The following is a 25,697-nucleotide window of genomic DNA, read 5'->3' on the forward strand; positions in this document are numbered from 1 at the left end:
GTGTTAGAGGGAGTGGATGGCAAAATAAAATATATAATCCCTGTGACCACATCCCAAGGTCAATACCCGACTAACAGCAGCTGGGAGAACCTTGAAACTACTTATAGTTCTTTAAAGTTTCCAAACTGCCTGCTGAATCTTCCTTGCTGAGGTTGGTTTAATTTCTGAGGAGTAGGGTGTACCACCCCTAGTTCAATCGAGAGAGGGAAGCTGTCTGCTTCAAATCTACGCTTGATTCCCCTTCCACTCTTTCTCTCCCCTAGTTCTGATGGTCTGCAGGGTTTGGTGGAAAGAATCTGTAGCTTTTCAGTTTGAATCAGCACACTCTTCTTGAGGACCTCCTGTGTGTGCAGGACCATGGGATGTTGGAGAGAAGGGTATGACGTGTTCTTTTCTGGTCGTTTCTTTTGGGCAAATCAGATACAGGCTCTGTGTCTGGATCTTCAAGAAATGTTAAGTCTAGTGGAAAACAGACGACATAAAAGCACGATTGCCTATAATGCACGACAGTGAAAGAAATGCTGTGCCCAAGACACAGGCAGATGTGGTGGAAGCACGAAGTGGTGTCACTAAATCCAGATTTGGTGATGGGGTGGAGTGTTGGATAAAAAGTGGCTTTGTGGTGGAGGTGACATTTGAGATGCACCACGAAGAGTGACTAGAATTTCTGTCAGAGAAAGGGTGGGCATTTTAGGTTGAGGAAATATTGAGAACAAAAGATAGAACATGTACAAGAACATGGAGTATTTGAGGGCAGCCAGTTGCCTGACATGTCTGGGGCAGGTTTACTGAGGAATGTAGTGGAAGGGTCACCAGGAAAGTAGTTAGTTTGGGGCTCAGTTGTGCTGTGATACTTCCAGAATTGGAGAACTCTTTCTTCTAATGGAATGGAGGGGGACGGGGGGCGGGGCAGGCGGTTAGGAGGAATGATGGATCCCCCCAAGCCATGTTCTATCGGCCCTGCTCTTTTAGCCTGAAGCTCCAGGAGGGTAACCAAAGGATAGCCACATCAAGGTTACAGGACTCAGTGGACTTGCTAGAAGTGTAGGGGTTGAAGTACCTCTTGGAGGTGGTAGTGTGGGGTGGGGTAGGAGGCTTAGAAAACAGTTAGAAAAGTAGAAATAATGCCTCCTCCCCCAAACAAAACCAAAACCAAACAAACTCTTAATAAACAAAAATACCCTGGTGGCTGACATTTCAGAAGGTTTGCTTAGGTTCCCAAGGGTAAGGGTTCCCTGTTGACTCTTAGAATAAGGATAAGATTTCTCACACCCTGTTAGTTCCCTGGAGGAAATGGTGTTTCACTTATCCTGTCTGCTTTTTTTTAGTTTCACAGTGTTTCTGTGGTTTGGGATTTAGGACTGGGACGCCCTCCAGCTCCTAGAGGACCCTTATCAGTTGTATATTCACTTGAGCTTGCAGCTGCAATGACTATGTGTTCATTGTCTTTGCTGAACAAGATTAGTGTTGACTCTGGCTGCCGAAAAAATGCTGAGAAAGGTCGCTGTCTTCGCTGTCCAGCATCCCCACGTGGACTTGATAAAAGCAGGCCTCCTCCCCTATTCCCTATCTTGGCCACTGGCATCATGCCCACACCAGAGACCTGGGAGCCCTCCTTTGTCTCTTCCCTCACCCCTTCACCTGCTCAGTCACCTAACTCAAACTTTTGTTGACCCTGACCCATAGTAACAAATGCATGTTACTTTGTGACCAGAATGGACATGTGAATGGACACATGAATCTGGTACAAAAGTTCTGTAAAATTTATCTTTGTAATGTCAGGTAATCTCTGATACTTTCTTTTCTTTCTTTCTTTTTTTTTAGTTTTAAGGAGCAGGGAGTTTAATAGGCAAGAAAGAAGGGAGAAGGAAGAAAGAAGTAGCTCCTCTGTACAGAGACCAAGGGAGGGAGGCTCCAAGGCCGAGAGAGGGAACCTCCGATATTTTCTATTTCATTTGAATTCATTTTAAACAGACATTGATGATGTCACCCACTAAATTGATTACACTGAGTTGCAACCAACTGTACTTGAAAAGTGGTCTTTGGCCTCTAGCTTCCCTATCCCCATTCTGTTGACCTTCTCAGTACAAATGGGGTCAGCACACACAGAAACACACACATACACACACACACGCACTCACTCCTTAACGTTCTCTGTTGTTCTCAGAATAAAATACAAGTTTTGGCCGGGCCCGGTGGCTCACAGTTGTAATCCCAGCACTTTGGGAGGCTGAGGTGGGCAGATCACTTGAGGTTAGTAGTTCAAGACCAGCTTGGCCAACATGGGGAAAACCCGTCTCTACTAAATATACAAAAAAATTAGCCAGGCATGGTGGCGGGCACCTGTAGTCCCAGCTACTCAGGAGGCTAAAGCACGAGAATTGCTTGAACCTGGAAAGCTGAGGTTGCAGTGAGCTGGGATGGTGCAACTGCACTCCAGCCTAGATGACACAGCGAGACTCCATCTCAGAAAATAAAATAAATAAAATAAAATAAAATAAGTTTCATATCACTGCATTCACATCTGATCAGATGTGACCTATGGTGCCTTTACTAGTCTCATTTGTTGCTATTCTAGGCATCATTAGCATCACTACTCCCTTCTCTGCAAGAAAAAGCAAAACGATATAGTAGAAATATCAAGTCTTCTGCACGAAGTTTCTTCTGCCTAGAAGGCCCTTCCCCCTCCTCTCCACCTGACAAATTCCTGTTTTTCCTTCAGTATCCAATTCAGGTATTATCTCTGCTTTGAAGCATTCCCTTTCTTCTGGGCAGGGAGATTTATGTAGTTGGAATTTGTGTTGGCATTATAAGTGTTAACAGATTTGTAGAGAAACTGAAATTGTCATGGAGCACTAGTACCTTCTCAATGCAGAAATTAATTTTATACAATGGAATGGAACTAATAAAATTAGAACATACCTGTAATGAAGGTAGGATGGAGAGGAAGTAAAATGTAGTCTGTTTTTAAAGATTATTTTAAAGTCAGGTATTTCATAAATATACTTACTACTAGGTGTTTTATGTATATTATCTTTTATTTATTTACATATATTATTTCACACATGCTCACAACTTCTTTATTCTCATTTTACATATGAGGGATTAGGGGCTTAGAGAAGTCAGAGAATTTTCCCAAAGAAGTAGTTAGAATGTGGTGGAGAGGAAATTCAGGTGCTGGTCTGGCTAACTCAAAGCACTAAGTTGCTTTCCTCTTTAGTAATTATAACTACTAAAGTAACTAATTAAATACTTAAATTAACATTAATTAATACTTAAGTACCTGCTTAAACATAGATTCATAAAATTATGGCATTTATTCTCTTGATTGAAGGTACTATGTATAGCAGACAAATTTATTTCGTGCCCTCTTAGGGCTTAGGTGAGAAGAGAGACATTAAACAAATCACAGCTGTGATAGGTGTGATGCGAGGATGTGACAAGGTATGTGGGAGAAGCTGGGCGTCTCATTTAGTTTAGGGGTGGGTCAGTCAGGGAAGGCTTCACTGAAGAGAACATTTACATTGACACCTAAAGGGTGAATAGAAGTTAGCAAGCGAAAGAGTGGATGAAAAAGCCTTCCAGCTAGAGGGATCTAGTGATTTTCAAACTTTTTATCAGCAGAGTCCTTTTTAAAAATGAAATCTTATGCTCAGCCACCAAATATGATACATATGATAAAAGGAGGTGGGAATGACCTGCTTGCTTCACATCTTCACAACATGCCCACTGAAAAAAGACCCTTAGGTAGTTCCATGGAAACTCAGAATGCAGTTTAAAAACTACAGATCTAGTCCACTTCTCTCATTTTGCAAATGGGGAGACAGTTTTGGCAATTTTAAGGAATTGTCTCAGGCCACTTACTCAGTAGTGGAGGACCCGAGACAACTCTGAAGTTAACTGTGGTTACCTGCCCCTTCTAAACACTTTGCTTCCTTTCTGATTGTCCTGTTTGGAGGTCAGGGGATAGGGGTCTCTTCCCCTGAGTATGAACATGTCATATGAGCATAGCAAACATTTACGGATCACCAGCTGTATGATGGGCCCCGTGTTTCTTGGCGCTCACTATGTGTGTCCCGGGAGAGGCCACAGGTAAACCTGAAACTAGCACAGGATGATGTACAGATTATATGGGATCACAGGGGAAGGGGGGTTGCCTGGGGATGGTCAAGGAAAGCAGTTGCCTTGGACTTCTGGGGGCTAGAACAGACTATGTGGGATTGGGGAGTAATTAAGAGGCAAAGAAGTTATTGTAAACTACTTTTTAAGAAGTTTCAAATGAGGAGATGATCACTTGAGGGAAAAACAGTTTAGAAGGGAAGCATTTAGTTGTTTTTTATTTTAAAGTGGGGGAAACACTGGAACGATTTTGTAAGCTGAAGGGAAGAAGCCTTTGGGAAAGAAGAGAAGGAATTAAAGTGTGGGGATGGGAAGAGGTTAGAAAGCAGACTGGTGCCAGTCTCAGTGCAGCCAGAGAACTGCGCTGGCAGACACTGGCAGCCTCTGCAGAGGCTCTTTAAAACCACCACAGCATTTTTATTGTAGCTGTAGGGCATTCAGGCTTCTGCTGGATTCCAGCAACCCCAGGCCTGCTATACATGGTGAGCCCTGGCCATGTGCACATCCTCTTTTACCCTCCCCCAGCCAGAGTTGCAGTGTTCAAACACCCACGCTTGTAGCTTTATTGCCCAAACCAAAGGCCTATGCAGCAGCATTTTACCAACTTGCATACCCTAAGTGCGCTGATACCCGCTACCCAGGGGCTTATTCTTTATAGTGGATCTGACAGGCAAGCTGCAGGCCAGGTGTAGCTCTTGGAGGAGGCCTGTTGTCAGGTGAGATGGCTTCAGGAAGTACCTCACCCAACTTGTCTGTTTGCCCACAGGTTGTCCTGTGGCCCTCATGCTCCCCCCCGAAGGATTAGGCTTCACGGTGAGGGAATTTGGGAAACCAGGTGGAGATAGCCTTGTACACAGCCCTGGAAAAGGGTCAGCGTGCCAGCTTACAGATCAATAAACTCATTCATTAGCACACTGCTGGGGCTTGAGTGTAGCCATCTAGGCTCTGCTTTCTTGGCCTCAGCTGGTGACAGAGTAAGGGAAACAAGCTGTGTGAAAGTCCCCTTTGGGATTCCTTCATAGCAGCCAGAGTGACAAACCTGCCCAAGTGCCTGCTAGTCTTTATTAATTCAAAATCAGATCTACTCTAAGCAGCTTATAAACTACCATGCCGGAGAAACAAGGCCAAAACACAACTGGCATTGTCAGAGGGCCCAAACAGAGCGAGCGAGACAGGATGCTCAGAGCTGCCAGTACCTGGCAGGAGGTCAGCATCAGGAATAACAAGAGTCTTCCCTCCCAGATTTAGGCTGAGAGGAGGAAATCATAGCTAGGAAACTCTCCTGTTCCTTTGAACTCTGCAGACAGTATTGTTGCCTTCCTACTTGTCTTATTTAGCAGGAAGAGGTTCTTGATGCTGTGTTATCACAGAATGGGGGAAAAAGGGGGGAGCTCGGGCTTCATTCCAGCCCCTTTCTTCTCTACTGTGCAACCTTAAGTTACTTAACCTCTTCAGAGTGTGTTTTCTTTTCTGTGAAACAGGGATAGTTATAATGTTCTGAGAGAGAGAATGAATGTAAATGCGTCTTACAGTGACAAGTTTCATATTACAGAACTTAGTAAATGATAGTAATCATTATTATTATTTTCCACAAGGCAGGATTGATAGCTTCAGCCCTTTATCATTTGATACTCCTAGTGAGTGACATTTTCTTCCTTTGTCCTGTCTCCATGCTTGCCTTTTAGAGATATCTGGGTGCCAGGTTTGAACACTCCTTTTTTTTTCTTTACTTTGCTAGCTGGATTATTTGCCTTTCTTATATGTAAAAGAGATCAGTATTATGTATGAGCCACTGGAATCACTGAGAGACAAGGATAGTACTGTGAAGCTTAAAACCTAAATAATAAATTGTGGGTTTAAGAACATCATCAGGCCAGGCGCGGTGGCTCACGCCTGTAATCCCAGCACTTTGGGAGGCCGAGGCAGGTGGATCACTAGAGGTCGGGAGTTCAAGATCAGCCTGACCAACATGGTGAAACCCTATCTGTACTAAAAATACAGAAATTGGCCGGGTGTGGTGGTGGGTGCCTGTAATCCCAGCTACTCAGTAATCCCAGCTACTCAGGAAACTGAGGCAGGAGAATCTCTTGAACCTGGGAGACAGAGATTGCAGTGAGCTGAGATCACACCACTGCACTCCAGCCTGGGTGACACATCAAACTTGGGAGGAGCACCTTGAGTTGATCCTAAACAGAGAGTAGTAGCTTCTGCACAGATTCAGTCAATATTCAGAGTAGGTGCTTAGTAATACTTATTCAATAAATGATTAATTAATATAGGAATCTTTCTCATTACAAGATAGTTTTTAAAGTTTATTTTGTATTTTTTTTTTTTTTTTTTTTCCTGGATACAGATTGGCACACTGATATTTTGCTTTTTTTTTTTTTTTTTTTTTTTGAGACGGAGTCTCACTGTTGATGCCAAGGCTGGAGAGCAATGGCGCGATCTCGGCTCACTGCTGCCTCTGCCTCCCAGGTTCAAGCGATTCTCCTGCCTCAGACTCCTGAGTAGCTGGGACTACAGGCACCTGCCACCACGCCCGGCTAATTTTTATATTTTTGGTAGAGATGAGGTTTCACCAGGTTGGCCAGGCTGGTCTCGAACTCCTGACCTCAGGTGATCCGCCCGCCTCGGCCTCCCAAAGTGCTGGGATTACAGGCATGAGCCACTGCGCCCAGCCTGCATTCTTAAGGGCAGTTTTTATTTATTTCATTATGTTTTAGCATAGAAGTGTGTTATTCCCTCCATAATGCCCCCTGTCCTCAGTTCCCACTCGTTTCCAACAGAGGTCTGACATTATGACTTTAAATCAGTGACAAAATGTAATTTGACCTCTCAATGTTAAATTTAGACATTTATTATGAAGATATACACCCATGATGTGATTTGAAGTGAGCTGTATTGTGAAATAGCTTACTTAATGACTCAACATTATTGTTATATGGTCAGAGTCTGTGACAAGTGTTGGCTTTGTTTTGCAGTGGGTAGCAGGATCTTCAAGTCTTTAATTTTTATTAACCATTTTGACTTTGTTTTATTTTTCTTTCTTTATTTATGTCTTTTTATTTTTATTTTTATTTTTTTTGAGGCAAGCTCTCTCTGTGTCTCCCAGGCTGGAGTACAATGGCACAATCATAGCTCACTGCAACCTCCACCTCTGGGGCTCAAGCAATTCTCCTGCCTCAGCCTCCCAAATAGCTGGGACTACAGTCATGCACGACCATGCCCCACTAATTTTTGTTTGTTTGTTTGTTTGTTTATTTTGAGACAGTTTCTTGCTCTGTTGCCAGGCTGGAGTGCAATGATATGAACTTGGCTCACTGCAACCTCCACCTCCCGGGTTCAAGCGATTCTCCTGCCTCAGCCTCCCAAGTAGCTGGGATTACAGGCATGCGCCACCACGCCTGGCTAATTTTGCATTTTTAGTAGAGACGAGGTTTCAGCATGTTGGTCAGGCTGGTCTTGAACTCCCGACCTCAGGTGATCCGGCCGCCTCAGCCTCCCAAAGTGCTGGGATTACAGGTGTGAGCCACCGTGCGCGGCCTAATTTTTGCATTTTTTGTAGAGATGAGGTTTCATCATGTTGTCCAGGCTGGTCTCGAACTCCTGAGCTCAGGTGATCTGCCTGCCTTGACCTTTCAGGGTGCTGGAATTACAGGCATGAGCCACCGCGCCTGGCCTATTTATTTTTCTTTTACCATTCAACATACTTTAGCCTTTTCTGAATAACTCATGATGTCCTGATAATTCTTAATAACTAATGTTGTCCTAATAACTGATGTCCTGATAACTCTTAACTGTATTTTGCCAGACTATTGTCTTTGAGTTGTACCTGTTGAACCTTAATTGCTCTGCTAGTTTTTTCATGTCTCTATTAAATAAATTTTTCATTTCCTCTTTTCCTATTAGGCTGCTAGCAGTTACTCTTGTTATAGGTATGCTTGCCTCCAGTTACCAGTCTTTTTTTTTTTTTTTCTGATGTGGTATTTCTAACATGATGCTAGTTTTGAAGCTTAAATTACTGTACTTATGAGGACTGAATGAAAAATAGGGTCAATAGATTCTGGAGGGTTTGTTCTAATCATTGAAGGAGGCAAAAACAACAAAAACCTTAGTAGGACTTTGGGATCAGATTGTCTAGGTTCAGATCTCAGTTTTAGCACTTACTAGGTTTGTATCGTTGGGCAAGTTACTTCTCTAAGACTCAAATTTTCTCACCTGTGAAATGAGGACAGTAAGGACACCAGTATCAGCTTCATGGAGTTGTTGTAAAGATTAGAAAAAATAATGCATCCAAATCACTTAGCCTAGTGCCTGGCATGTAGTTGTGTTAACTGTTAATTATAGCACTTGTCCGTTTTTGCTATTTAAGTTTTTTTTTTTTTTTGAGACGGAGTCTCGCTCTGTCGCCCAGACTGGAGTGCAGTGGCGCGATCTCGGCTCACTGCAAGCTCCGCCTCCCGGGTTCACGCCATTCTCCTGCCTCAGCCTCCGGAGTAGCTGGGACTACAGGCGCCCGCCACCACGCCCGGCTAATTTCTTTTTGTATTTTTAGTAGAGACGGGGTTTCACCGTGTTAGCCAGGATGGTCTCGATCTCCTGACCTCGTGATCCGCCCGCCTCGGCCTCCCAAAGTGCTGGGATTACAGGCTTGAGCCACCGCGCCCGGCCAAGTTTTTTTTTTTTTCTTTCTTCCTGTTAGTCATTTTTAGAATAGGAAAAATCGCCAGATAAACTAGTTGAATTCAGCATCAATCAGATGTCACCCTAACAATGGTCAAATAAACTAGCAGGAATCCATTCTGGTGTCCAAAAGTTTTCACTGGGGTGTCTGTGGATGGAACACAGAGTTGGAGTTGAGATTTCTTCACTTCCATCCTTCTATTCCAGTATCAGATGTAATTTTTTCTTTTCTTTTCTTTTCTTTTTTTTTTTTTTTTTTTTTTGAGACGGAGTCTCGCTCTGTCACCCAGGCTGGAGTGCAGTGGCGCGATCTCGGCTCACTGCAAGCTCCGCCTCCCGGGTTTACGCCATTCTCCTGCCTCAGCCTCCCGAGTAGCTGGGACTACAGGCACCCGCCACCTCGCCCGGCTAGTTTTTTGTATTTTTTAGTAGAGACGGGGTTTCACCGTGTTAGCCAGGATGATTTCGATCTCCTGACCTCGTGATCCGCCCGTCTCGGCCTCCCAAAGTGCTGGGATTACAGGCTTGAGCCACCGCGCCCGGCGTAATTTTTTCTTAATGTCTGAGAATAGTACGTTGGCTGGGTGTGGTGGCTCACGCCTGTAATCCCAGCACTTGGGGAGGCCAAGGCAGGAGGATCACTTGAGCTTACGAGTTTGAGACCAGCCTGGGCAATGTGGCGAAACCCCATTTCATCTCTGCAGGAAATACAAAAGTTAGCTGGGCGTGGTGGCGCATGCTTGAAGTCCCAGCTACTCGGGAGGCTGAGGTAGAAGGATGACTTGAGCCCAGGAGGCAGAAGTTGCAGTGAGCTGAGATTGTACCACTGCTTTCCAGCGTGGGTGATAGAGCCAGACCTCGTTTCCAAAAAAAAAAAAAAAAGGTAGTATGTGTAGAGTGCTAGCACAAAAGGGAAGATAAAGAAGGTACCATTTATGTAAAAAGAATACACACATACATAAACTTGTGTGTGTATAGGTTTTATGTGGAAGGTTTCCTAAGAAGCTAGTAGCTGAGGTTGCCTTTGGGAGAGGAACTGGTTGGCAGGGGATGAAGGTAGGAAGGAGACTTGGTTTTTATTACTATGTACATGTATTACCTATTCAAAACAGTTGTCAAACAAGAGTAAATTGAACGTGATAGGCTTCAAGGTCAGGTGGCCTAAGAATTGGTATTCAGCTGCTTGTCTGGACATTCCAGGCAGCTGACTGTCTTAAGATTTCGGCCCAGCCTTGAGCTCTGCTTTTCCCTTGAAGAGGATAAACAAAAAAGTCCTTCACAATAGGACTACTTTTCTGTCCTTAACTACCTAGTGAATTTGATTCACAAACTCAGGGAAAGAATTAGGTGAGCATTTAATTAGCTGAATGTGGTACTGGTGATTGGACAGCCCTCTGGATCAGAATCTTATTTTCCCAGTAGAACTCATGGGAATCTTCAGTAACTTCAGGTTGATAGGAAGACTGATTCTTTGCTTTGATCTTACAACTTTATGTGTAATGAGATTTGCTGTAGAGTTTTTTTTTTTTTTTTGAGACTGAGTCTTCCTCTGTCGCCCAGGCTGGAGTGCTGTGGCCGGATCTCAGCTCACTGCAAGCTCCGCCTCCCGGGTTCCCGCCATTCTCCTGCCTCAGCCTCCCGAGTAGCTGGGACTACAGGCGCCCGCCACCTCGCCCGGCTAGTTTTTTTGTATTTTTTTTTTTTTTAGTAGAGACGGAGTTTCACCGTGTTAGCCAGGATAGTCTCGATCTCCTGACCTCGTGATCCACCCGTCTCGGCCTCCCAAAGTGCTGGGATTACAGGCTTGAACCACCGCGCCCGGCTGTAGAGGTTTATATAGCAGTTCTTCAAATTACATTGTTCTGTTCAATGTCATTTTGTTATAACAGTGATGAGGAAAAAAATAACAATTCCCATCTGGGGCCACTGTCTGTGTGGAGTTTGCATGTTCTGTCCATGTCTAGGTGGGTTTTCTCTGGGTCCTCCTGTTCCTCCCACATCCCAAAGATGTGCACACGAGGTGAACTGACATGTCTAAATTGTCCTTATTGGAATGGGTGTGGGTCTGAGTGTGCCCTGCCATAATGTATGCATAGCTCACATTATTTCAGTGTTTAATATTGGAAGTCTTTTGGGTCTTTATTTAGAAGTTTAGTGGTGTTTTTGTGACCAGAAATATACTGTAGGAATATAACTCTTGTTTATGTCACTTAGCCTACGGTAAAATAGGTTTCGTTTTATGTTGTTAAGCTTAAAGTTACAGTTTCCAAGAATCTATCTGTGATGTTAAATGAGGAGTTACAATATTTAGTGTTCTGCATCAATAAAAGGTCTGTTGAACTTATTGGGTCCAACGTTTTAGGAGTAATGAGAATTTGCCCTCCTTTTATTTTCAGGCATCGATCCATGTTTTTTAAATTGTTAGTATCAGCAAAATTAGGTACAGGTTATAACAATCTTTGCTGGTTGTATATTTCTCAAAAGGCAGGTATAATCTTTAGTTTATATTTCTGGATCAGAATATTCTGAAAACGATAGTTCTATTAAAGTAAATTCAGTTGTGTGTAGCTTAATGATGGGGATCTGTCCTGAGAAATGCATCATTAGGTATTTCATTATTGTGTGGGCATCATAGAGTACACTTACACAAACCTAGGTGGTATAGCCTATTAGACACCTGGGATGTATGGTATGACCTATGGCTCCTAGGCTGTAGACCTGTACAATTCTGAATACTGCAAGCAGTTATAATAGTAAGTATTCGTATATCTAAATGTATCTAAACATAGAAAAAGTACAGTAAAATGCAATATAAGAAATAAAAAATGGTATTCTTGTATAAGGCACTTACCATAAATAGAGCTTGCAGAACTAGAAGTTGCTCTGGGTGAGTCAGACATTACTGTATACAACTGTAGACTTTATAAACACTGTACACTTAAGCTAATTTTTTTTTTTTTTTTTCCGAGACAGGGTTTCACTCCATCATTCAGTCCAGAATTTGGTGGTGCAACCACAACTCAATGCAGTCTTGACCTCCCAGGCTCAAGCAATCCTCCCACCTCAGCCTTCTCAATAGCTGGGACTACAGACGCTCACTACCACATTTGGCTAATTTTTATATTTTTTTGTAGAGGTGGGGTCTCACTTTGTTACCTCAGTCGGTCTTGAACTCTTGGGCTCAAGCGGTCTGCCCGCCTTGGCCTCCCAAAGTGCTGGGATTACAGGTGTGAGCCACCACACCTGGCCATAGGCTACACTAAATTTATTTAAAAATTTTTTCTTCGATAATAAATTAAACTTAGCTTACTGTAACATTTATGCTTTATAAACTTTTTAATTTAAAAAAACTTTTTTTTTTTTTTTAGACAGAGTCATGCTCTGTTGCCCAGGCTGGAGTACAGTGGCATGATCTCAGCTCACTGCAACCTCCGCCTCCCGGTTCAAGTGATTCTCCTGCCTAAGCCTCCTGAGTATCTGGGACTACAGGCATGCGCCACCACGCCTGGTTAATTTTTGTATTTTTAGTAGAGATGGGGTTTCACCATGTTGGCCAGGCTGGTCTCCTAACCTCAAGTGATCCACCCACCTCGGCCTCCCAAAGTGCTGGAATTACAGGTGTGAGCCACCATGCCCAGCCTAAAAAAACTTTTTGATTCTTACATTTTAAGCTTAAAACACACACTATACAGCTTTCTTTATATTGTTATTCTATAATCTTTTTTCCATTTTTTTTTTAAATTTTATTTTCTACTTTTAAAAATTTTGTTAAAAATTAAGACATAGAGCTGGGCGCAGTGGCTTGTGCCTGTATCTTAGCACTTTGGGAGACCAAGGTAGATCACTTGAGCCCAGGAATTCGAGACCAGCCTGGGCAAGATGGTGAGACCCTGTCTCTACAAAAAAATTAACAACTTAGCTGGGCACAGTGGCGTGCACCTGTAGTCCTGGCTACTTGGGATGCCGAGGCAGGAGGATAGCTTGAGTCCAAGAGTTTGAGGTTACAGTGAGCTATGATTGTATCACAGCACTGCAGTCTGGGTGACAAAGTGATTCCCTGTCTCTAAAAAAAGAACAAAAACCAAACTGTAACACAAACACTCACATTAGTCTAGGCCTCTACCAGGTCAGGACCATCTAGACCAGGTGATAGGAATTTTTCTGCTCCATTATAATCTTATGGGACCACTCTCATATATGTGGTCTGTTGTTGACCAAAATGTCGTAATGTTATACATGACTATATTCACCAAATTTGTGCTTTTCCAGCCCTGGTGATATTTATATTTTATTATAGGATTAAGGCTGGGAAGAAAGGGTTAACTTCTCAGAGACTCATCTGTTCTCAGTGCTAAGAAGCAAATCTTCTTCCAGTAGCTGGCCACTGCCTGCTGAGTAAAGTCCATACTTTTTCTTAGCAAGTCATTTTAAAGCTCTTCATGACCTTTGTGGCTTCAGTTTTCTGTATCCTATACCCTGCCCTCCCCACAATCTAGGTAGTCATTGTTACCTTGACATCCTGAACTCTTCCATGGGCCTGCCTTTGCTTAGAACAGTCCATCAGCTGGACATTCCCTTTGTCTTTTGTTTCAACCTGTTCAACTTCAGCTTGTCCTTCCAAGATCCAGGTATGGTGTTTCATTTTCCATGAAGCTTTCTCTCATTCTACTTGGCCAAAAGTCATCCTCTTAAGCTCCATTGCACTCTTCTCTTGAGAAATCTATGGCATTCCCTTTTAGGGCTGTTTATGTGTGGCATACCTTATCTCACCTAGAGGAAACTGCTCCATAAAAGCTGGGTTCTAGTTTTAGCCATCACTGTAATCCCCACAGCATCCAGCCGTACACCTTCACACAATAGGGACTCCTATGTTCATTGAGTGAATTGTCAGTCACCATTTTGAAAGTGTCTTCATTTTGCCTTATCTTTTCAACTGGATAACCATTTGAGCCCACTGTTATCTGTAAGGGCTATAGAACAAACTGTTGTGAAACAAAAAACACTTCATCTCATGTTGATACATTTAGAAAGTTTATGGTCTGAGAAAATCTGTGCCTTTTAAACCTCAGAGGGCAGGTGTATTAACAAACTACAGAATTTTCAAATAAATGAAGAATTCCATTACCTCACTATTACTGTTGATGAATTGGCCTCTGACAGCACTTAAGCATCAAAACACACAGCGTCTTTTCAGGTGAGAGGCTGACATGAGGGATTTTATTAACTTTTAGAAAAGTCTTATGAAAAAGGACTGTTGAACTTTTTCCCAATTTGTTTCTGCTGTGGAATATGCTCTGTGTCCTATCAAGTAGCCAAATCTTTTTCTGTGCCCTGTTTCATTATTGTCACAAAGTGCGGTTTTTGTTTGTTTGTTTGTTTGTTTGGAGATGGAGTCTTACCCTGTCGCCCAGGCTGGAGTGCAGTGGTGTGTTCTTGGCTCACTGCAATCTCTGCCTCCCAGGTTCAAGCAATTCTCCTGCCGCAGTCTTTCAAGTAGCTGGGATTATAGGCGCATACTACCATACCTGGCTAATTTTTGTATTTTTAGTAGAAACGGAGTTTCACCATGTTGGCCAAGCTGGTCTTGAACTCCTGACCTCAAGTAATCCGCTCACCTCAGCCTCCCAAAGTGCTGAGATTACAGGTGTAAGGCACCACACCCAGCCTATAAAGTGCTATTTCTTAAGCACCTTAAGCACTACCTGGGGTCAGAGGTTACAGTTTTTTTGTTTTTTCATTTTGAGAGTCTTGCTCTGTCACCCAGGCTGGAGTGTAGTGGCGCGATTTTGGCTCACTGCAACCTCCATCTCTCGGGTTCAAGCAATTCTCCTGTCTCAGCCTTCCAAGCAGCTGGGATTATAGGCGCACGCCATCACACCTGGCTAATTTTTGTATTTCTAGTAGAAACGGGGTTTCACCATGTTGGCCAGGCTGGACTTGAACTCCTGACCTCAGGTGATCCGCCCACCTCAGCCTCCTAAAGTGTTGGAATTACAGGCGTTAGCCACTGCACCCAGTCTACAGATTTTGAATCACATCAGTAAATCTCATTTGGGATCACGTAGTCAGCCTTCTTTTTATTTTCAGATGGAGTCTCACTCTGTTACCCAGGCTGGAGTGCAGTGGTGTGATCTTGGCACTGCAACCTCTGCCTCCCGAGTTCAAGCAGTTCTCCTGCCTCAGCCTCTGGAGTAGCTGAGATTCCAAGCGCACACCACCACACCTGGCTAATTTTTGTGTTTTTGGTAGAGACGGGGTTTCACCATGTTGGCCAGGTTGGTCTCAAACTCCTGACCTCAGGTGATCTGCCGGCCTTGGCCTCCCAAAGTGCTGGGATTACAGGTGTGAACCACTGCACCCGGCCATGTGAACCGGCCCCCGGCCATGGGATTACAGGTGTGAACCACTGCACCTGACCTTCTGTCAGATACCCGAGTTCCCACCAAGCGTTGATTCACTTCTCAGAGACAGGCAAATTCTCTACTTTTTGAGGTTGTCAGTTTCATTATTCAAATCTTCAGACACTCAGGCCAGGCACAGTGGCTCATGCCTATAATCCCAGGGCTTTGGGAGGCTGAGGTGGAAGGATGACTTGAGTCCAAGAGTTTGAAGTTACAGTAGGCTATGATTGTGCCACTGCACTGTAGCCTGGGTGACAGAGCAAGACCTTGTCTCTAAAATTAAAAAAACAAAACTTTAGACATTCCTGTTAGTAAGCTTTTGATTTTGCTCTTCAATGTTGAGTATATCTTTCTCCCTCTGTGACCTGCCCATTGGTTCTGATTCTAACGCTTTGGTTTTGTTTGTTGAGACAGCGTCTCACTCCATTACCCAGACTGGAGTTCAGTGGCACCATCATGGCTCACTGCAGCCTTGACCTTTTGGGCTCGAGGGATCTTCCTGCCTCAGCCTCCTGAGTAGCTGGGACTGCAGGCATACATCACGGCACCTGACTAATTTTCATATTTTTTGTAGAAACGGGGTCCCACTGTGTTGCCCAGGTTGGTCTCAAACATCTGGGCTCAAGTGATCTTCCTGCCTTGGCCTCCCAAATGCTGGGATTATAGGTGTGAGCCACCAGGCGTGGCCTGATTCTCTTTGGTAAACAGTTTAATCACTTTTCTACAATGTTTAAGTCAACTTTCCTGTTTTTCTCTAGATTAAATATCTTCTGGTCTCCTTAAGATGCTTCTGGTCCTCCTATTTCTTAAAATATAATGTTCAAAACTGTGGATAGTATTCCAAATAGGTTCTGGTTTGTGTTGAGTAGAACAAAAGTCTCACTTTACACACTGAGGATATTATATTTGCATTACTGTATCTAAAATCACATTAATTTGGAGGGCAACATTGTTATCCTCTTGATTCCTACTGAGCACATAATATCAACTTAAACCTGTAAGTCTTTTCACACATATGTAGGCATGACTCATCTGTGCTGTACTTTTACAGTTGTTCTTTCAGACCCAAATGCAGGATCCTGAATTTATCCCTATTAGGTTGATCTTGTTAGATTCAACCTGTTGAAGTATTTTTGGTTCATGGTTGGGTCATCTAGCACATTTGTTCTCCTGCCCAGCTTCTTGTCATCTGCAAATTTGGTAAATATGTTTTGTTTTCTCCATCTTAGTTATTAACAAAGATGTTGAGACAGGCCAAGCTGTAATCATTTCATTGTACCATACTATTGCTGGTAGATATTAATTGGCAAGATCAATTGTGTATGGAGGTAGAATTGTCAGGTTGGATTAACTATTCCATAATTATAACAGGAATTGTCTTTTAGGTGAGTAATCCTATTGTAGCTGCTTAATGAGCTATTTAATGAGAAACAATAAAAATAAGTATGGTCTACCAGGCACAGTGCCCCACACCTGTAATCCCAACACTTTGGGAGGCTGAAGTGGGAGGAAGTCTTGAGCCCAGGAGTTCGAGACCTGCTTGCACAACAAAGTGAGACCCTCATCTCTACAAAAAAATAAAAAATTAGCTGGGCGTGGTGGTACACACCTGTGATCCCAGCTACACAGGAGGCTGAGGCAGGAGGCTCCCTTAAGCTCGGGAGGTCGAGGCTACAGTGAGCTGTGTTTGTGCCACTGCACTCCGGCCTGGGTGACAGAATGAGACCCTGTCTCAAAAAGGGGAAAACAGAAAAGAATGAACTATGGTCATGAGATGAGGAACTAGTTTGAAAAGTTGGGGACCCTGCTTATATTCTTATATATAATAAAATATAATTCTTGTATGTTTAGATTATGTAAGGTCTTGAGCAGAAAACCCTCTGGACTGACTAGAGGCAAATGTGGTATAGGGGAAAAGGTCCTAACCTTGGCCCTGTGGTATTTGTTCGTTTATTTATTCAGCAAGTGTATATTGAGTGCCTACTGTACTTAAGCCCTGGAAATAAAATGTTGACAAAAACTAGACTTGATCTTTATCTTCAGTAGAGCTTACATTCTGGTGGGGGAAACAGTTTGATAATTACAGAAATATAATCATAATACTTTCTGTGATCTGTGTTCTGGACAGGTGTTGTCCAACGGAAGTATAACGCAAGCCATGTATGTAATTTAAAATTTTCTAGTACTTACATTTGAAAAAGTAAAAAGAAACAAATTTTAATAGGTTTTATGTAACCCAGTATATCTGAAATATTTTTTCAACATGAAAGCAGTATTAAAAATGAATGAGATATTTTACATTCTTTTTCTTGAACTAAATCTTTGAAATCTTAAACTTGTGCGACATCTCAGCTTTGACTAGCCATATTTAAAATGCTCAGTAGCCACAGTGGAGCCATTGTATTGGACAGCACAGTTCTATACCCAGTTTTATGGACTCTGGTGTTGGGCAAATTACTTTCCTTCTTTAGGACTTCTGCTTTCATCAGTAAAATGAAGGATTCAGACTTGTTTATCTTCTAACCACAAAATGTGGTTCCCTCCAGGTATGAGGGAGCCATCCGAGGTGCCCTAAATAATCTGTATCTTGATCTGGTGGTGCTTGTGTGGGTGTATGTATAATACATAAAAATTCATCCAGGCTGTACACTTAAGATTTATACAGTTAATAGTATCTTTGTTATATTTCAGTAAAAGTTTTTTTTTTTTTTTTTTTTTTAAACTAAGTTCACTTCCAGTTTGATTTGGTGCCCTTTGCTAAACTCACTCTTAGATGAGGAGTCCTTCAGTGGAAATGAGTGATGTGAAAAATGCAAACAGCCAAGAGTTTTTTTGTCTTCTTCCCACCTAGGATGTGTCTAGTCCGAATGAAGCAGGAAGGCCGGAGTGGGAAGTACATGTGTCGTATCATAGTTCATTTTATGTGGGAGGATGTTCAGCAGCGCGGCAGAGTCATGGGGGTAAGTGAGTGCTGTCAGATGCTGGTCCTGGACAATTCTAGAGAAGGGTTTGAGTTTGGAGTTTTATCTGCTCTAAAATGGCCTTGCTTTTAGATTTCTGTGAAATGCTGCCTAATATCAAGTGGCAGTTCAGCTAAAGTCACTTTTTCTGCCTCTGTGGAAACTCATACTCCACAGATACTTTGTGTTTGTACACATTATTTGTGATTTGTCAGTATGAAGTCATCTTGTATGGAGATGGGATTGTAAAGCCCAAATCATGGTGATAGGAGGGATGGATTTGGTGAATGGAGGGAATCAAATGATAATCCAGTTAAGGATACTATACCTTTGACACCAATTCAATATTTGAACCAGTCCTATAAATTAGTTCTGATGGGAGGCCCTGGTATGGGGCCTACACTCTCCTCAGGAACTGAAACTCAAGCTCCTTGATCACTAGCAACCTAGAAGAGTCTAGTAACATACCTACTGAAAATGTACATTGATACATTTAATAATTAACCTGAGAAAGGGGAATATATTGTATATATGTGTCACATGGGATGTAATGACAATAGAAAAATGAAACCAGGCCGGGCGCGGTGGCTCAAGCCTGTAATCCCAGCACTTTGGGAGGCCGAGACGGGCGGATCACGAGGTCAGGAGATCGAGACCATCCTGGCTAACACGGTGAAACCCCGTCTCTACTAAAAAATACAAAAAACTAGCCGGGTGAGGTGGCGGGCGCCTGTAGTCCCAGCTACACAGGAGGCTGAGGCAGGAGAATGGCGTAAACCCGGGAGGCAGAGCTTGCAGTGAGCTGAGATCCGGCCACTGCACTCCAGCCTGGGCGACAGAGCAAGACTCCGTCTCAAAAAAAAAAGAAAAAGAAAAATGAAACCAAAACACTAGAATGTAGTTGGTTATACAGATCATAGTGTGTCCAGAGTTGGTTCCTTCTGGTGGGTTCTTGGTCTCGCTGACTTCAAGAATTAAGCCACAGACCTTCGCAGTGAGCGTTACAGCTCTTAAAGATGGTGTGTCCAGAGTTTCTTCCTTCCAGTGGCTTCATGGTCTCAATTGACTTCAAGAATGAAGCTGCAGACCTTCACGGCAAGTATTACAGCTCTTAAAGGTGGTATGGACCCAAAGAGTGAGAAGCAGCAAGATATATTGTGAAGAGCGAAAGAACAAAGCTTCCACAGTGTGGAAGGGGACCCAAGTGGGTTGCCGCTGCTGGCTAGGGTGGCCAGCTTTTATTGCCTTATTTGTCCTTGCCCATGTCCTGCTGATTGGTCCATTTTACAGAGTGCTGATTGGTGTATTTACAATCCTTTAGCTAGACACAGAGCGCTGATTGGCGCATTTTTACAGAGTGCTGACTGGTGCATTTACAATCCTTTAGCTAGACACAGAGTGCTGATTGGTACGTTTTTACAGAATGCTGATTAGTGCATTTACAATCCTCTAGCTAGATACGCAGCGCAGATTGGTGCATTTACAATCCTCTAGCTAAACAGAAAAGTTCTCTAAGTCCCCACTCGACCCAGAAGCCCAGCTGGCTTCACCTCTCAATAGTATCTTCTTTTGTTTGTGTTGTGTATTTTGTGTATCTAGATCATGTTTTAGTAGCTTGTAGTTCCCTGTTACTTCTCATTTCATTGCCTCCCAGCTTGGGAGCATCCAAATTAGAACCATGACTGGGTCATGAAATGGGTTAATTTGGTTTCTTTTTTTACAGGGCAAAGTTATCCCTGTGGACTGAGAAGTAAACAAAGTTTATGGACATATTATAAAAGTTACATATTCTCATATAATAGAAATCAAAGAGTAAAAAGTATTGAGTTTAAAAAAACAAGTGTCTTTTTTCTCCCCAGTCTAACTCCCCAGAAGTAACCTTTTTTATTTTTTATGTTATTTTTTCTTACCTTCAAGGAAGGAGAAAAGTAACCATTTTTGAGTTGATGCGTATCCTTCACCTGAGAGCTATCTTTGTAATCATCCTCTTTGGTTCCTTTTTCATTTTTCTCACTGTTATGCTTTCTTACTGTCTTGGCTGCTGTATAATATAGGAAAAGAAAGTATTTTTTCTGTTCTCTCACTCAATTACAATTACACAGAAGGTTTCTGTGACACATTTGTGGGAGTTTCTCCCACACAGCAAACAGGCAATCAATTCTGGAGAGAGGTCGCCAGGTGGGTGTCCTCTAACCCAATTCAATTCCAATATTGTATACCCGGAGATAGTGTCAGATCCCACAGGTTGAGGGCTTTGCCCACAAGACTGCCCCCAACTTGCCACACCAGTTGCAAGCTCCAGGCTGTTTTACTTGTGCTTCTGGCCAACCGATTATAAATTGGGGTTTCCCACCCTTTCCTTGGGTTCAGTTAATTCGCTGGAGCGGCTCACAGAACTCAGGGAAACACTTATTACATTACCGGTTTATTATAAAGGATATTACAAAGGATACAGATGAAGAGATACATAGGACAAGATGTGGGAAGAAGTGAGGAGATTCCATACCTTTCCTGGTGTGCAGCCGTCCAGCAGCATCCACCTGTTCAGCTATCCTGAAGTGCCCCAAACCCAGTCCATTTAGGGATTTTATGGAAGCTGCGTTATGTAGGCACAACTGATTAAACCACTGGCCATTGGAAATCAGTCAGCCTCTCTGCCCTCTTTGGAGTTTGGGAGATGGGACAGAAAGTCCTAACCTTCTAATCCTCCCTTGGTCTTTTCAGTGACCAGCCCCTATCCTGAAGCTACCTAAGTGCTGCCAGCCACCAGTCAATCATTAACATACAAAAAGACACCACTTTGGAGAGGCCAAAGATTTTAGGAGTTGTATGCCAGGAAAGGAGTTGAAGACCAAATATATATTTCACAATATCACAGCTGCCCGGAGTGAGATCAGCAGCCTTTAAGGTATTCACCGAGCTGAGTGTTCCCACATGCCCTCAAGTACTTACCACCCGACTCCGTGGCAACGCACAGTGGACATAAGGTGGTGTTGGCAATCTCAGTCGTATTTAATGACCGCCAGAGATACCTCCTGGTCAGCCAAAGTCCTGGCTGACTGCCAGGCAGTTACGCAGTAGCTCTTCCTTTAGTGAACCTGTTCTTATCATTGTTGACTAAACTCTGCTGGAAGTTGTCTCACTAGAGCCCTATGGGCCACAGCTGTCCCTATCCTGAATAGCTTAATGAGCCATAGGTTGCTGACTCCTGGACCACAGGAATATTTTAATTGCCTCTGCCCGCAGATGAATTTCCTTCTGGACCTCCATCTCTCTTCATCACAGTAGTCAACACTTGAGCCTTCTCCCATGTTAATTCTTATGTAGTGTCCCTTCTACTTAACTGTAAGTTTTATAAAAGCAGAAAACCATCTTACTCAGTTTTTTGCTTATGCAGTAAACATTGAATAATTGTCAAATGAATGAATATATTGAATACCAGCCTTTGGAATTCTTTTTTAAGCTAACATTTATTACATAAATCATACCTGATTTATTAGTCTCTGATCCAAGTGTGTATCAGTGCAGTCCTGCAGGAATTAGGGGAATTTTTCCCCTATTGCATTTTATCAAGCCATTTTTTCTGTTTGGATTGTTGTAGATAGGGTGCTGCCCATAAGGAAGTGTTTTAGGTAAGCGTTTCTCAGACCTTAATGTGCCTGTGGTTCACCTGAGGATCTTGTTAAAATACAGATTTTGATTCAGTAAGTTTCAGAACAGGGATCAGAAAATCTCCAGTTCTGAAAAGCTTCCAGGTGATGCGGATGTTGCTAGTGACGAGGGTGGGGTAGGGGCCAATAACAAGGCTTTAGGTGGTACCCCAATACAGGCTCTTAAATTGCCTTTATGAAGAGAAGTGCCCAAGTTCCGATTTAGTTACAAAGACTGTAAGTAAAGGATGATGGTTTTAAAATAACAGATTTGGAAGAGTTGGGGAATTACTATTTATTGCTTTTCTGCTATAGTTGACTTGATACCTCCTTTTAACCTCATGGCATAGATAGACACGCCTTATATAGGCAAGACAATTGTATATTAACCAGTGGGTTGTGAATGCATGCATGGATGAGTGTGAGTGCATGTGTGTGTTTGAGGGGATCTCAGTCTTCTGTGTGTGTACAACCTATAAATGGGACATGTGGTTAGGGAGAAGTAATAGGCAGTGTAGAGCCAGTCTGGCCTGGTTCTCACCCTGACTGGCAAATCTTTCCTCTTCTGTGCTTCAGTTTCTGTGTTAAAAAAAAAAAAAAAAAAAAGGTGGGGACAGGGGAGGCCTAACTGCATGAGCCCCAAGTTTTCAGCTTTTTTTCAGCTTGAAAATCTGATTTGAAGGTGGTAATTTGCAAATCTGTGTCTGTGTTATTTGGCATCCCAGGTGTACCTCTGTAAGAAAACTCATATAAAAGGTAGAATTTATAAAACCGGTCAATGTAGTAGTGATTTTTCTCATGCCAGAATCTTAGAGGTGATTGCTTTGAGTGGATTGGTGTGTGGAAGATCAAGAAATAAGAGAGCCACTTTTGAGTTAGTGATGAATAATAAATTTGCATCAAAAACTCCTTTGAAATTAGAATTCTATTCTGATTTGGTGGGAAAATTTTTATTTTACGAAAATTTGCTTTTCACCAACTTTTTGGAGCCCAACTATTGTGAAAAATGGAGCAGACTCATATATCATCGTGAAGCTGGTACAAAAAGCAGGTGTTAAATTTGAGGTTACAAAAATCACATCAATAATTTAGAGTGTTCTGACTTAAAAAAACATTATTTGGGATTTAAACTTATAAATTAGCTGTGGAAATAAAGTTCATTATATCACCTCATCTGGTCTTGTTTTATTTCATTAACTGCTTCTTAAAAATCTTTGTGAGCTGAGTTGCAGCTGAAGAGGTTGGAGACCGTTTTTCCTTGGGCCCTTGCCGCACTCCTGAGTGTTGGTAAGAGTAAAGAACTAAGACTTGACACAGCTGTAAAAACAGACAGCGCCTTTGGCCTCAGCACTTTCTCCTGGTGCAGGCAGATTTCAGATGTAAATTTCACTCTCTGCCTCTCCTACTAATGAAGTAAGTTTCTTTTGCTGGGTTTGCAGCCAGGTGTGTCCAGTCTTGTGGCTAACGCGGGCGCTTTACTTAATTTTTCCATTTGTGACATTTCAACCAAACTTAAAAAACAAACATAAAAATTAGCTCACGGCAGTGGCTCAAAGTGTTAATGGTAACCTTAGGCTGGCTAAACGACTTCCTCTCAGTTCTGCCCTGCCAGACATCTCCACCTTGTGGCTCACAATGAGCAGGCTCAAGCTTTCCAAGACAGAGATGGGAAGGGATGGGAGTGGGCTGTAGTTGAGAAATTACAGTTTACCCTTATCAGCGGTCCTTGGCATGCCTGTTGCCTCAGCGAGACTTCCAGAGTAAGAATGCACCTTCTGTCGCCTCATGGTCCCCTGCTGTCTCTAGCAAAGCTGCTTGATGGGATGGTGCAGAGGGCCTAGGAAAAATGGAGGAACTGTGGGCTGAACTGGACTCCTGTGTAATTCTGCCTTGCTTCTCAGAACCACCATTTTGCTTTGTAAGGTCCTCTATGATCACACTCCAGACTACCTCTCCAAATTCATTTCCCCTAGTTCTTCTTGAACCTCAAATATGTGAAACCTACTAGCACATGTGCCTGGCACTTAGTAAGCACTCAGTGAACATCATATTCCATCCTTGCTTCACATACCCTTCACTCCAGCCAAGCTGAATTCCTTGCTATTTCTGTCTTGTGTCTTTGCTCACTCGGTGCATATGCCTAGATTACCCTAACACCCCAGCCTCAATTCCTTCACATCCTTCCACAGCTAACTGGAAGCCAATCCCAGTTTCCCCTACGGAAGTACCTTAATGATTTATATCTAGCCTTCTTCCAGCTCTTACTGTTTCTATTTTGTATCGTTGTCATTCACTTATGTTGACTGTCTTCCAGGTGAATTCCTGTGGTGCAGGATCACGTGCATCTGTCTCCAAAGTGCCTGTTATTGCCCCTTTCCTGAATAGGTGCCCAGTAACTATCTGAAGAATGAAAGAAGACAGTCCTGCAGGCCCAGAATATGTACTGGAAAAAGTGGGGCGAGGAGATACTGTGTTTTATTCTAAGGATATTTGTTTGCTATGTTAGTCTTAAATATTGGAAGAAAAGGAAATAAGAAATCGTTTCCCCCACCATCAACTGTTTAGTTTCTTTTCCCATACTTTTCCATCTTCTAACGGAATTACTTGATTTTTAAAAAATGCCAGTTTATACATAGGGTGTTTTATGTTTCTTTTTTTTTTGACAGAGTCTCTCTCTGTCACCCAGGCTGGAGTGCAGTGGCGCAACCTTGGCTCACTGCAACCTCTGCCTCCCGGGTTCCAGCGATTCTCCTGCCTCAGCCTCCTGAGTAGCTGGGATTACAGGCGTGCACTGCAATGCCTAGCTAATTTTTGTAATTTTAGGCGGGGTTTTGCCATGATGGCCCAGCTGGTCTCGAACTCCTGACCTCAGGTGATCCACCCTTCTCGGCCTTCCAAAGTGCTGGGATTACAGGCATGAGCCACCACGCCCGGCTGGTATTTTATGTGTCTAAACTAACAAAGGCATTACATTTTAAGAGACTTTAGTTTTTCTGAAAATTTCCTTTCAGGCCTCTGTAATCACCACCTGTCACCAAATCTCCTCTCTTTCCCCACAAAAATTTTCAGACCTCTTCTATTTTACAACGATATAAAAATTGTACTGTTTTGCATCTCTAGGTCAGAATTAAAACTCACTGCCAAAGGTATTGTTTTTAAAGACAAGGAGCACATCAAAAGGTATAGTTAGCCTGGGCAATGTAGGGAGACCTCATCTTTACAAAAATAAAATTAGCCGGTTATGGTGGCACATGCCTGTGGTCCCAGCTCTGTGGGAGGTTGAGGTGGGAGGATCACTTGAGCCAGGGAATTCGATGTTGCAGTGAGCTGTGATCGCACTATTATACTCCTTGGGTGGGGGGAAAAATGGTGTGAGTGTAACTAAAGGACAATCCCTTGGGCTTGAGGCCATGAAAATAAGAATACATGTTCTCAGATACCAGCTGTTCTTTTGAAAGTATCTAAAATGGTCTGAGCTGTTGGAGTGGATAGTCAGTTTTGAGAGAGAAGGCTAAATTCTTAGAAGTCAGAGTAATTCCATTTTGGGATTGGCTTACGAATTTAAGCAGGGTCCTACTGAAAATGTACCTCTGGAAGATACATGCCTTTCTTTACACATGTTTCCTACCCCTAGGCCTTAAGAGGTAGCAAGAGTTAGAGGAGTAGGTGCCTCAAGCAGTTTTACAACTGGTCAGACGCATGGGTGCATACAGTCAGGGTGCCAGTCCTGTTCTTCTCAGTGGCACGTCGGACTCTGCGTTACTGCAGCACTACACCAACTTCAGAGATAGAACTTAACAATGGTGTGCTGTAATTACTGGTTTATATAGATCCCTCCTATTAGATTGGGTAAGGATGCATATAGAACCCTTGTAGTTACATAG

The 25,697-nt window shown here is 42.9% G+C and overlaps 2 protein-coding genes across 2 annotated transcripts in view; both read left to right on the plus strand.

Moving 5' to 3' along the window:
- Positions 1–25,697, plus strand: part of LOC126964261 (ubiquinol-cytochrome-c reductase complex assembly factor 1) — a 292,878-nt gene that overhangs the window by 228,621 nt on the left and 38,560 nt on the right. The window contains exon 8 of the mRNA XM_050807265.1: positions 18,055–18,163. Coding sequence (XP_050663222.1) covers positions 18,055–18,163 — 109 coding nt within the window. The remainder of the gene's footprint in view (positions 1–18,054; positions 18,164–25,697) is intronic.
- The window catches only part of MMP24OS (MMP24 opposite strand), a 194,325-nt gene that overhangs the window by 103,024 nt on the left and 65,604 nt on the right, over positions 1–25,697 (plus strand). The gene's annotated exons all lie outside the window — the stretch shown is intronic.

The sequence above is a fragment of the Macaca thibetana genome, chromosome 10, assembly GCF_024542745.1.
Source record: "Macaca thibetana thibetana isolate TM-01 chromosome 10, ASM2454274v1, whole genome shotgun sequence".
Lineage (NCBI taxonomy): Eukaryota > Metazoa > Chordata > Mammalia > Primates > Cercopithecidae > Macaca > Macaca thibetana.